Below are 12,625 nucleotides of genomic sequence, written 5' to 3' on the forward strand. Positions count from 1 at the left end.
TCCTTCCGGGTTAGATATTCCTTCCCGCTCTACCCTGCGTAATCCCATCCTGAAGTCTCCTGGAGGGGGAAAGCTGCAGAGGCTTCTGTGTCTTGCCCTTGGCCTCCCCTCCTTGCTGGTGCACAGGGCTCTTCCACACCGTGCAGTTCTTCAGATAGAGTGCGTCACCCTGATGCCTGTGCGCTCGTACAAGGTGGTCTCCCTCCCCCAGCTTGTTCAACACCACCACCAGAGCCGGCGCCTCCTCATCCTGTCCATTGTGGTCTGGGCAGTCACAAGACTCTGTCCAAGTACCATCCCCTCCTTCCCGGTCGACTAGGGATGAAGGCACATTCTCCCCTTTTCGCCTTCCTATCACCCCCGAGGTAGATACTTACAGCATTCACGTGCACTTGCACTGAAAATATTTGCTCTCTCTTCCTCCGAACTTTGAGCTCCAGGCGAGTGGCGGTTTCATTCCGGGTTCTCCCTCTGCAGAGCCCAAGATGTTCAGACCTGTGAGGCAGAATGGATAAACATTCCTTAAAGATGGTCCTTCCACCTTGGCTGGGAGCTTTCAGAGCCTCAGAAAACATTTTTAGATCCTATTTGTGAAGAACAGATGACGGCCGGCCTGTGACAGGTCTAGTTAAGAATACGGCAGACTTTCATGTGGACTCAACTAAGTTAGTTTTAGTTAGCTCTTCAGCAAAGCCTGGCTCTTCATGGAAATGATGACCCAGCCATCTGGCTATTTTGCTCTTAGGCCAGGAAAGCCACCAACTGTGTCTAAAGTTTGCATTATTGTTTCAGGTTCGAGAGCTTCAAACACGACTACAGAGCGTGCAGGCCACGGGGCCCTCCAGCCCTGGCCGCCTCACTTCGGCCAACCGCCCAGTCAACCCCAGCACTGGGGAGCTGAGCACGAGCAGCAGCAGCAATGACATCCCCATTGCCAAGGTGAGCTCCAGGGAAGGACAGGAGCCCTGCTGTTTTATCTGGAATCCACATCAGCCTCTACCAAGCATGGCCATCGTGTGGGCATGGGATGAGCTCACAGAGCCCCGAGGAGCTTCCCTTAAGTCTCTCGCCGACCTCCTATGCTAACTAACCCACTGGTGGCTTGGTCTGTCTTGACTATGATCTGGATGCCAACTCTCATTAATCAGCCAGCGGGAACAGGTCACAGCTGACCAGTCGTAGTAGAAAGTGAGATGTTTTGTCAGATTCTACCATAGTAAGAGGTGGATGGATAGTTGCTCTTGAGGACTGAGATTCAGCGCAGAATAATGACCCTGAGTAATGAACCAGTGGGTGCCCTTCTCATAGGACCACCAGCCCTGTCTGCAGACCAGTAGGTTCTGTTGGGCAGGCCATAGCCGTTAGAGCAGCCCCTTCCTGCACGTATGCTGAGAGTGCCCCAGAGGGACTGTTCCCAAGACACATGTGCTCTTCCCTGGTGGTCTGCTGGTCTCTGCAAGGAGGGTGGTTCTCAACCATCCAGTTGAATCAGTGGGGTCAATCCACCATTTCTCAACCAGAAGTGATTCTAGTCCCCCCTTCCCCCCAAGGGATATTGGGCAACGTCTGGAAACATTTCTGATGGTCACCGCTAGAGTGCTAGTGGCATCTTGGGTCTAGAAGCCAAGGGTGCTGCTAACCATCCCACAGGGCACAGAAAAGCCCTGTACAACAAAGAAAGTCCCACCCAAGCTGTCACGAGTGCCAAGGTTGGAAAACCCCGGGTAAAACAAATTAGTGGTAACATTGGGCGAGTGAGTTATTTTTAGGAAACTGAGGAATCCATTGAGTTGCCATGGCTGAACAGTAGCCCTGTACATGCACAGTCTCAAAGGTTTATCTGGAGAGTGAGGTGTCATTTTTTGACAGTGTTTTGTTTTTCCAGATTGCTGAGAGGGTGAAGCTCTCGAAGACCAGGTCCGAGTCTTCGTCGTCAGATCGGCCGGTCTTGGGATCAGAAATCAGTAGCATAGGGGTGAGTGTTCGCGAGAAGCCAGGCAAGAGAGTGCCCAGTAGGGCCACACAGATGGCAGAACTTCCCAGGTTGACCTCCTGTGAGCAAGCTAATTATAAAATAAATCATACCCCATTTCCCTCCAGAGGATCCGATTAAAGGGTACGGTGGTTTCTTCATCTGGGAATTACTTCTTCAGCTATAAGAGACTTCCTCTTTTTCTCTACCTGAAAACTGTCAGAAAGAGGCGATTTAGGTCTCATTACTGGTGATGGAGATGAAAGTCTTCAAGTAACTGCTTTACATCACCCCGGTCCCCCGAGACCAAGTGGGTCAGGGAGCTCTAAAAGAATCTTACCTTTTACACATGCCTCTTAAAAGGGAACGTGTTCTCCAGGGAGAATGACTGCTGCCTTTGAAGTGCAGCCCAGTGCTGGGAGAGACCGGAACCTTCTCACTTAGTACCAGGGGTTTCCATCTGGAGAGCCTATAGACCCCTTGGGGCCATAAGAGCTGATGGATGGTGAACAGGGAGTAGCTTTAGTTCCCTAAGGAATATTGTTTTAAGCTTGGGGATGAGGCTGAAAGAGCTAGCTGTTTGATCCCCAGGGGTGGGGAAAGCCTGAATAGTACTTTTAAAGCCCTGATTTAGAATTTTGCACTGAGAAAAATTGCCTGCATCAGATTTGGCGCCAGGGCCAAACTGTGAAAATAAAGGAGCCGCTGCTCTCTTTGGCTGCAGCAACCAGAGATGGGGGCCCGGAGGCGCAGGGGGCTCAGGAAGGTCAGGGGAGTCCAGGCTTTGTTTGATACCCCAAAACTAGAGAACTTTAAAGAGGCGTGCTCCCCCAGATCTGCTGTCCGGCAACACAAGCCTGGAGGATACAGCCATATTTTGATCCTGTTGTTGTACTATTTTCGCAGTAGTGAACTTTTTAAATCATAGAATCATGTTATACAGACAGAGGAAAAATCAGGGTGGCCATCTTCGGGTGCCTGATTGTCGAGGAATATCGACTGTAAATTCTTCTGCATGCAAAGCGTGCCTGAGGACTGGTCCTTAAAGCGACCCTGTCTAGAGCGGGATTCGTGCCCACCCATGCAGGTATCCAGCAGCGTGGCAGAACACCTGGCCCACTCTCTTCAGGACTGCTCCAACATCCAGGAGATCTTCCAGACGCTCTACTCACACGGATCTGCCATCTCGGAAAGCAAAATTCGAGAGTTTGAGGTGGAAACGGAACGGTTGAATAGGTAAGGAGATATCCTGTATATTGGAGCGGTGGTGTTGTTGGGGGTGGGGTGCTGCCCTCCTTTGCCTTTCAAAGAGCAATTCAGATGGGCTTATGAACTGTGACACAGCCGCCGTCAGGCTGGTGCGTGGGGAGTTCCCACCTTCTTGTCCATCAGAAGAGTGCTTACGGCCCTTGGGGCTGGCTTCGTGGACGTTATGTGACCTGTGTCAAATACATAGGCCTCGTGTTTGGAAGGATCCCACACTTGGCTTTACTGCTCTACTGTCACCATTTTGATTTCTTGGGGTGCCTGGGTGGGGCTCTGTTGATGAAGCATCTGCCTTCAGCTCCTGATCCTGGAGTCCTGAGATCGAGCCCAGTGTCGGGCTTCTCCGTCTCCCTCTGCAGTTAACCCTTGTTTGTGTGCGCGCTCTCTCTCTCTCTCTCTCTCTCTCTCTCTCTGTCAAATAAATGGATAGAATCTTTTAAAAAATAAAAATGAATTCTTAATAATGTATGAAGCAGGGTTCCACCTTTTCATTTTGCACCGGGCCTTGCAAATTATGTAGCAAGTCCTGGGAGCTATTCGTAATGAATGACAAGTAGGTCAGAAAGACAAGATGGCTACCCAGTGTGTAGGCCTGTGCTGCGGGGAACCACAGAGAGCGGCTCCGGAATGTTGAGTCAGCATCCCAGGGGCGCCTGGAGCTATCAGCAACCAGCAAAGGCGGTCTGATGGGTCTGATCGAGGCATTCCGGGATTGACCAGGCATGCTGGTCTAGCCCTCCCTGCTCCTCTGGAGGGTTGCTCAATCTTACTCATGTTCTTTGTGAACAACGCAACCCTCCATCCCTATGTTCTATCCCACTTAGCCCTACTTAGAATCACCTTAAGCACCCCGAACTGTCCTACTTAGAAAATTTTTCCAGTTCGATGGATTCTTCCTAAATCTCACAACAGAGGTAGTTTGCACTCATGCCTCTTGGCAAAGACTTGGCTTGTAGGTCATCCCTGTGATGAGAGTTGCTGAAAAAGCAAGGAAGGACCAGGGCCAAGTCCTGGTAAACCACTGACTCACAGTGGGTCCCGCAGGGGCAGAGCACAGTACTGAATCCCATCCAAATGTGGTGCGGCTGGCCTTGACCCACCAATCTTCAGTGGGAGAGCATAGTCAGAATTTGAAAGGCTTGTGAACTAACCAGAAAGAAATGTGGATGCCAGTCCCCCTCCTCTGTTGCTTAATGCCATTCCCCTGGTGTCTGGCAAACCTGAATAAATTAAATTATCATATTAGTCCTCCCTGATTTGATGCTGTTTAATATAGTGCTTGAGGACTAAGGAAATGCAGCAATCTAGGTCATTTCAAATCTGGAAATTAAATGGTTTCCTTATTAAATCCAAAATACTTAAGAGTGACAATCCTGATGATTACCTTGTAGCAGTAAAGAAGCTGCCCTCTCAGTGCGGCTGGGAGTGCTTAAGAATTGAATCAGATATGCCCTTTGCAATTTAATGAAGTCAGATGCCTTCAGGGGCCCTCTGTGAGTGAGGATCTCCTCTCCACAGATTCTGGGACTTAACAAGCCTGCTTTGTGGTTGAACTTGGGGGTGGTTCGTTTCTTCTCCATCCGTGCACCTAGGAGACACCAAAGAAAAGGGAAGCATTTGGTGCTCGCAGCTCACGTTTATTCGGCGTCTCACAGTTTACAGAGGGTTCTCACAATCACTTCATCTTAAGCTTGGGAGGACAGAACAGTCCCATTTTGTAAATGAGAAAACAAAGGCTTCCATGTTGAGCGACTTGCCTTGAGTCCAGAGCTGTTAAATAGCCCAGCTAGAATTCTTCCCCTATCCCCTGCCCCCACCCCAACCTTGGACTTCCCCTCCAGTGTCTTCCCTATGACCATAGCTACAACTAGATGCAGGAATAACCTTAGAAATAGTCTACCAGTATGCCCTGATGTCTGTTATTAAACTACCTAACCTCGAAGTCAGGGGCCCTATTATACCCACCAAAATGAGAGCCCTTAGCTTTGTGATTGTGTGTGGGGTAGAAGTGTTTCCTGACTTAACAAATCTGTTTTAAGCACCTACTCGGTGTTAAGCTATTTGCCGTGCAAAGGAGAATGAGACAGACAAGGTCCCCGCTCTCATGGAGCTTCTATTCTATTCTGGGAGCTGGACAAGAAGCAAACAAAAGGAGATCATAAGAAAACTTCCAGTAAACAGGGCAGTATGCTAGAGCAGGGGCAGAGGTGTTGATTTTTAAGTAGGCTCCACGTCCAGCAGGGAGCCCGGCACAGGGCTCAAGCTCACAGCCGTGAGATTAAGACCTGAGCTGAGATCAAGAGTTAGACGCTCAGCCAAAGGAACCACCCAGGTGCCCCCAAGTGGCTGTTGATTTTAGATGGGTAGCCAGGGAAGGCCTCTCTGAAGAGACAGCTTTAAGTTGCGATTTTAAGGGGAAAAGGAAGCATCCATATGACACATTGAGATTCTTACAGAGCAATTAACAACCTTAAGGTGGAAAAGGAGGTTGACATGAGGTAGGATCTGTCCACAGCCCGATGGAACTGAAAGAGAGTGAAGGAGAAGTCACACGCAGTAAGGGGGCAGAGTTGGCAGGGTGTGGTGGCCATGAATTTTGAGGCTGTGGACCAAATTCGCTGTTTATTCTAAGTGTCACTGGAAGTCATTTGTTTATATAGCAGAAGAACAGGTTCCGTTTAAATTCTGAGAGCTGACTCAGGTGTAAAGAATGGAAGGAGGACAAGAGTAAAATGCAGAGCACGGAGTGCAGTGGCCCAGCGCGGCCAAGGTGGAGGGGATGGGAGGAGATGCCGGGCAGTGGGTTTGGTGGTAGAGTCAGTGCAAACTTCAGCTGGATTAGATTGGGATGTAAAAAGAAGGGATGGTCTCGAAGATTCTCACATGTCTCTCCAATATTGTTGGGTGGATGGGGAGTAGCATTTACTGAGATGGAGACAATAGAGGAGGACAGGGTTTGGGTAAAATCCAGAGTCTCATTTGGTAATGTTAAGTTTGAGGTGCCCTTGTGATATCCACATGGAAATCTCAGGAAGCAGTTGGAGATGTGAGACAGGCACTCAGAAGAGCTGTCTGGGCCAAAGAAATTTGGGATCCAGAGGAACATAGATGTCTATTAAAGAGAGTCATGAGACTAGATAAAATCACCCTGGGGAACAGGGGGAGTACTGACAGAGGAGGGCAGCCAGGACTGAGTCCCGAGGGAATGCCAACCCCCACAGATTTCAGAAAGAATAAAGAACAAACAAAGGAGACCGAAGAAATGACCTTTTAGGCGGGAAGAAATCCAAAAGGGACCTATCATGCCCCAAGTGAGAGAGAACACTTTCAGAAGGAAGGAGTAGCCTGTTAGTGGGGTGTTGCCTGAGAAGGCCCCTAAGATGGGATTGGTCACATGGAGGTCTGTGAGCTAGCTAAAGAGTTTCTCCTACTTAGTAGGGACTGTTTCAAGACATCTTCGTGTCAACAAGAACACAGAAGTATGTTCTTGTAAAACCTTACGCTGAATTAAGCTTGGAGTTGCCAAAACCTCTCAGTGGTTTGAACTACATGCTCACCGGATATCTCCCATGTTGGAGTGAGTGTCTCCATGATCTGCTCTAAGATACGTGGTCCTAAGATTGATCCCCCCACGGCAAATGGTTTGCAAACCCCTTACCTTTTCAGGAGTCACTTGGATTGTGTATGTGTGAAACCCTCTGTGTCCTTAAGACTTGGTGGTCAGAGTACTATAAATGAGTGTGTCCCTGGGAACTGAATCATTGCATCCAGAGCCTCCGTCCCAGGACAGAAAGCAGAGAAGCTGAAGGCTTATGTCTTTCGAACTTTGCAGTAAACTCATTTGCTCTGAATTTATAGTCCTGATTCCTATAAATTGTAAGGTTCCTGCTGCCTGTCCTACCAGCAGTTAGCAACTGTGGGACCGTCCAACCTGGAAGGAGTTTGGGGCACAATCCTCCCTTCCTGGTCCATTACCCATTCAGAGGCCATTAGGGGCAGTTTCTTACTCCCTGATTCATCTGTTGCTTCTGCTCTGTAGTGAGCGGTTAAGAGTACAGGATCTGAAGTCAAATTGCCTGGTTCAAATCCCTGGGCAAGGCACTCAACACCTCTGTGCCTGTCCTTGCTCCTCTGAGAATGAGGATAATCATACTTCATCCAAAGAGCCATGGTGGGTTATTAAGCACGGGGTTTTAACAGTTAGTAGCCCTTCCTGAGGGCTTGAGGTCACATGGTTGACCTCTCTCCCTGGTAGGTACCCAGCACATGCTCTGTCCCGGGCTGGGTGGGAAATAACCTGGGGACATGTGTGTATTTCTCAGTTCACACAGAATTTAGTGGTTCTCCTGCTTAGAGTTGCTCCATTTATTACTCCCATCAGTTACATTTGCTAAAACCGCTGACAAGCTCACATCCTAACAGGTGTGTCTGGCCTGGATCTGGCTTAGACGACTCCAATATTGGCAGATGAATTGTAATCCTACTGTGAAGTCATGGAAGATTTTTCTCCCTTTGCAGCCGCATCGAACACCTCAAATCCCAAAATGACCTCCTGACCATAACCCTGGAAGAATGCAAAAACAACGCGGAGAGGATGAGCATGCTGGTGGGAAAGTACGAATCCAACGCCACCGCGCTGAGGCTGGCCCTGCAGTACAGGTAGGCAAATGTGGGCCGGGCGTGCGTGTGCGCATGCGTGCGCCGAAGTGCATGTGCGGATGCGTGCGCGGAAGCGCCTGTGCGCATGCGTGTGCGCACGCAGGGCGGCGGGGAAGGGGTGGCATTTTAAAGTAGAAATGCATCCGTGGTAACTTGCCTTAAAGTGGAAACCAGGTTTTTAGAACGCATTGGGGTGGGAGGGTTGGACCTGCAAACATAGTGTGATACATACTGAAAATCCATTAGACTTTGTGGCAATGAACAAAATAAGACTAACAAGTATGGTGTCGGAAGACTGGTATGTCTCTGCGAACGTGTTGAATTTGAATATTATTGAAGTGATATCCCTCCAAGTATTTATTTTCATATTTGTATGCCCATTTGTTGCCTTCTCCAGTCTTTTTTCATTGTCCTATGTATTTTACATGGTTATAAATCCGGGACATTCCGTTTCTTCAGTGTATGGTAGTTTTGTAATGTTGTTTCATAGTGTAGGGATGGATGGCGGTGTCCCCCACCTCAAGTTTATATATCGTTTTATTTACTCATTTCTCTAAGACATTTAGACTTTTGCTGACTTGGGATATTAAAAACAATTTTATGCTGAATAATTTAATACGGATAATGCCTTCATCCTTTAGACTATTTTCCTTTGGAGAAAATCTCCAAAGGAGGAATTACAGGTCAAAGGATGTGAATATTTTTGTGGCTCTTCGGGCATACGTGCAGTTTTTTCCCCACAAAAGCAAGCCAGTTTAAGTGACTGCTGTTCATCCATCGACAAGCGAGCAGTATATGATTGTACCATTTTTTTCAGTCTCATCAGCTTTGGAATTTCTCTGTTTTCAAGTGACTGTTTGTTTCAGAGTGACAAAGCTATGCATTATTGTTTTCAGGGGTTTATTAGTGGCTCCCTTTAGGCATATTTGCCAAGATCCAGAGTAATGACTGTACCTTACTCTTAGCGTCTTCTGAAAAGATCAGTATGTTTTAAGAGACTTTGTTTCTTCACAAAACAAAATCAAACTCCAAAAGCTTTGAGACCAGGGGCGCCTGGGTGGCTCAATCTGTTAAGCATCTGACTCTTGATCTCAGCTGAGGTCTTGATCTCTGGGTGGTGAGTTCAGTCCCATGTTGGGCCATACGCTGGGAGTGGAGCCTACTTAAAAAAACAAAACACGTGAGACCAGAGCTCAAGCGCAATCATGCTAGTTTACAGACACACCAAAGCAAGCAGATAATCCACCTATGATAACTCTTGAAACAGGCTGCTCTGCAGTCTGCCTTTGATCTGTGTGGATGAAGCAATGTTGCCGTGTGTCTAACCTGGAAGATGGACTACCCTTGAAAGGAGGGGCTGCCAGCACCCGGGGCTAGTGATGGGGCTCTTTTCCTTATCTCTCAGTGAAAGAAGATGAAAGTGAGACAGTCAACAAACAGATGGTCTGTTGACTAAGTGTTGAGTAAAGCAACATTTCCCCACTTAGCTTAGAGAAGCTAATCGGTTATTTGCTTAGCAGGGAAATTTCTGCTCAGCAGGCATCTTGTCCTGGGCTACTCAGGCATTACACACATGCTCCACTTCCTGTGCGGACATGGGTCCCTGTGGGTCCCATGTGGCCATGGGGAAGGGGTCCCTCTGAGATCCTTCCTATACCTGGTGTGTCCAGTGATGACAGGCACAAAGAAGAGAGACTGATTTCTTCCTCTTAGAAATCCACATTTGTCAGGTTTCATACATATTTCAAGGAGCAATTTTACACACATCTAATAGAACTTTCTGTGATGTTGGACCTATTATTTATCTGTGCTGTAGTATGGTAACTGTTAGCCACATGTGGCACATAAACTATACAGCTATCACCCCAGAGGAACTGAAGTTTTCATTTTATTTAACTTAAATTCTTTTAACTTCAAATAGCCACATGTGGCTAGTGGCTACTGTAGGTCTAGGTCAAAATAGTCTTCTTTCTGGGGCTTTCCCTGCCTCCCTCCCCATTCCTTTCTTTTCTTCTTTCCTCCTTCTCTCTCTTTCTTTCTCCTTTCTTTCTACCAATGATTATGTAACTATTTCTTGTGGCACAGTTTCTAGGGTCAGGAAGCTGGGAGTGACCCCTCTAGGTAGCGTTCCAGCTCAGAGTCTCTTAGGAAGCCTGCTTGAGCTGTCAGCTGGGGCTATGTCATCTAAAACCTTAACTGGAGCTGGCAGATGTGCTTCTGGGAAGGCTCGTTCACACAGCTGTTTGGTGGAGTCCTTCACTCACCGTTGGCTGGAAGCCTTAGCTCCTCACCACATGGGTCTCTCTGTGGGGCTGCTCGAGAGTCTTCAAGACATGGCAGCTGGCTTTTTCTAGAGAGGATGATCCAAGAGAGGACGTGAAGGGAGAAGAGAGAGTGACCAAGATGGAAGTCACCATGCTTTTAAATAACTTTATCTTGGAAGTGATATTCCATATCCTCTTAGTCGCATAGACTAACTCTGGTACAGTGCAGAAAAAGACAACACGAGGGTGTGGACACTAGCATATGGGATCAGTGGGGGCCATCCTGGAGGCTGGCTACCACAGGCATAATACCTTTGCTGTTTAGCCGATCGTTAAAGAAGCAGTAAGCTTATTTCTTCTGCTTTTTTTTTTTTCCTTTTTTGAAGATTTTATTTGTTTATTTGACAGAGAGAGATACAGTAAGAGAGAGAACACAAGCAGGGGTCATGGGAGAGGGAGAAACAGGCATCCCACTGAGCAGGGAGCCCGATGCGGGACTTGATCCCAGGACCCTGAGATCATGACCGAAGCGGAAGGCAGATGCTTAACGATGAGACACCCAGGCGACCCAACTCTCCCACTTTTATTGCTTCTCTTGTATCTTTCTAGGTCCTAGTTCATTGATCTATTTTTTTTTTAAAGATTTTATTCATTTATTTGACAGACAGAGATTACAAGTAGGCAGAGAGGCAGGCAGAGAGAGGAAGGGAAGCAGGCCCCTGGCCTAGCAGAGAGCCCAATGCGGGGCTCGATCCCAGGACCCTGGGTCGAAGGCAGAGGCTTAACCCACTGAGCCACCCAGGTGCCCCAATTGATCTATTTATTTTTAGAGAGAGAGAGCATGTGCCCATGGGTACAAGTGGGGGCGGGGAGTGGCAGAAGGAGAGGGAGAGAATCCCAAGCAAGCTCCACACGGGGCTGCATCTCACTACGCTGAGATCACAACTTGAGCTAAAGTCAGGAGTTGGATGCTTATCTGATTGAACCACCCAGGTGCCCCTAGACCCTAGTTTAAACCAAAAGTTTAAGTTAAGTGAGAGGGGAGAGGGTGGGCATCAGAGCAGAGCAGCAAGCCCCTGGCTTTATACAGGAATATTTGCAGGTGTTTCCTTGCTTCTGTGGACAGCGAGGCCGAGAAGCAGGTCTGGATCTGCTTCCCCGGGGGACAGTGCAGCACTGAGGAGGCTCCCTGTCCTCTGCCAGAGCTGAGGATGCCGTGTGTTTCTGTTCCAGTGAGCAGTGCATCGAAGCCTACGAACTCCTCCTGGCACTGGCTGAGAGCGAGCAGAGCCTCATCCTGGGGCAGTTCCGGGCGGCCGGCGTGGGGTCCTCCCCTGGTGAGTGTGGCCCAAGTTCCTTCCTCCCTCTGCCTCCTTGTTCCCTGCCTCCTGGGCTCTGTGGTGCCCCCATTTCGCTGTTGGTATTGGAACACCTCCCGATGACATGAAGTTCGCTTGTCAAGTGTGTTTTTCGTTTTTTCCTCATGACTGAGTGAGTAAATTGTTTATGTTGAATGCGGCAAGAACTGGAGTGGAAACAGAATTACAGGCAAGTTAAAACAATCAAGCCCTCTTAGGAAACATACTCTCCCGGGCCAACAGTAGGACCAGATGGAGCAGGAGGCCCCCAGTTTGTGATGAAAGGGACCGACTTTCCCACAGCCTCTCTCTGGGATGCTGACTGTTAAGGGTCCCTTTGCTGCCCACGTAGCCTTTGCTGAGATGCACCGCTTCTGTTGACTTTGCTTCTGGGTGGTGTTGAAGCATGGGTTCCCGCTCCCGGGTCTCCAGGTGCCTCTTAAACACAGAGGAAATGGTTCCTCACCCTGCTGTCCACTTCAGAGGGCTCTCCCTGGGACACAGAGCTCAGCCCTGTGGGCGAACAGAGGGGTAAGCCAACCCACTTGCCTCGCACTCGGCAATGGCTGGGAGCCTTCACTGGGCCGCCCTTCCAGGATGCACCTTGCAAAGAGGGTTAGCATGGGGGCCTCCGGAGTGCATCTGCATCCCTACCCCATTGTTCTCACCAGCTCCTCCCCCTCACCTGGGGTCTAGCTTGGGCACTGAACACTCACAGGTTTTTCCTCCTTCAGTTTTGACCTGGACAGGAATATGAAGCAAATCTGAAGGAAAGGAAGTATCCCAGGCATTAATTTCCTGCTTCATATCTAAGATGCCAAGCAAGGGAGCAGGCCTCCATTTGCATGGGTGACCACCCTCCTCCCCCCGCCCCTTTTTAAGAGTATTAATATCCCAGCCCAGATGTAGAAACTCTGCCAGCATTTCCATTAGAACCCTCATTTTTCAGGGTCTTTTCACTAAACCATAAAACTTTATACCTCATATTAAACAGATCCTAAAATGATCTTGGCATGCTGTCAAGTTTTTTTTTTCCTTTTAAATATCTGTATTAAGGAAAATGATCAATTAAAGGGGAAAAAAATCAATCCTCTTATTTCCAGTTT

The 12,625-nt window shown here is 48.5% G+C and overlaps 1 protein-coding gene across 5 annotated transcripts in view; it reads left to right on the plus strand.

Annotated features, from left to right (window-relative positions):
* MCC (MCC regulator of WNT signaling pathway) overlaps window positions 1-12,625 on the plus strand; it is a 433,623-nt gene that overhangs the window by 382,041 nt on the left and 38,957 nt on the right. For all 5 annotated transcript variants that reach the window (XM_032335530.1, XM_032335533.1, XM_032335531.1 and 2 more), the window contains 5 exons: window positions 793-939; window positions 1,886-1,975; window positions 3,060-3,208; window positions 7,757-7,897; window positions 11,395-11,498. In XM_032335530.1, the coding sequence (XP_032191421.1) occupies window positions 793-939; window positions 1,886-1,975; window positions 3,060-3,208; window positions 7,757-7,897; window positions 11,395-11,498 (631 nt within the window). The remainder of the gene's footprint in view (window positions 1-792; window positions 940-1,885; window positions 1,976-3,059; window positions 3,209-7,756; window positions 7,898-11,394; window positions 11,499-12,625) is intronic.

Source organism: Mustela erminea, chromosome 3 (genome assembly GCF_009829155.1).
Source record: "Mustela erminea isolate mMusErm1 chromosome 3, mMusErm1.Pri, whole genome shotgun sequence".
NCBI lineage: Eukaryota > Metazoa > Chordata > Mammalia > Carnivora > Mustelidae > Mustela > Mustela erminea.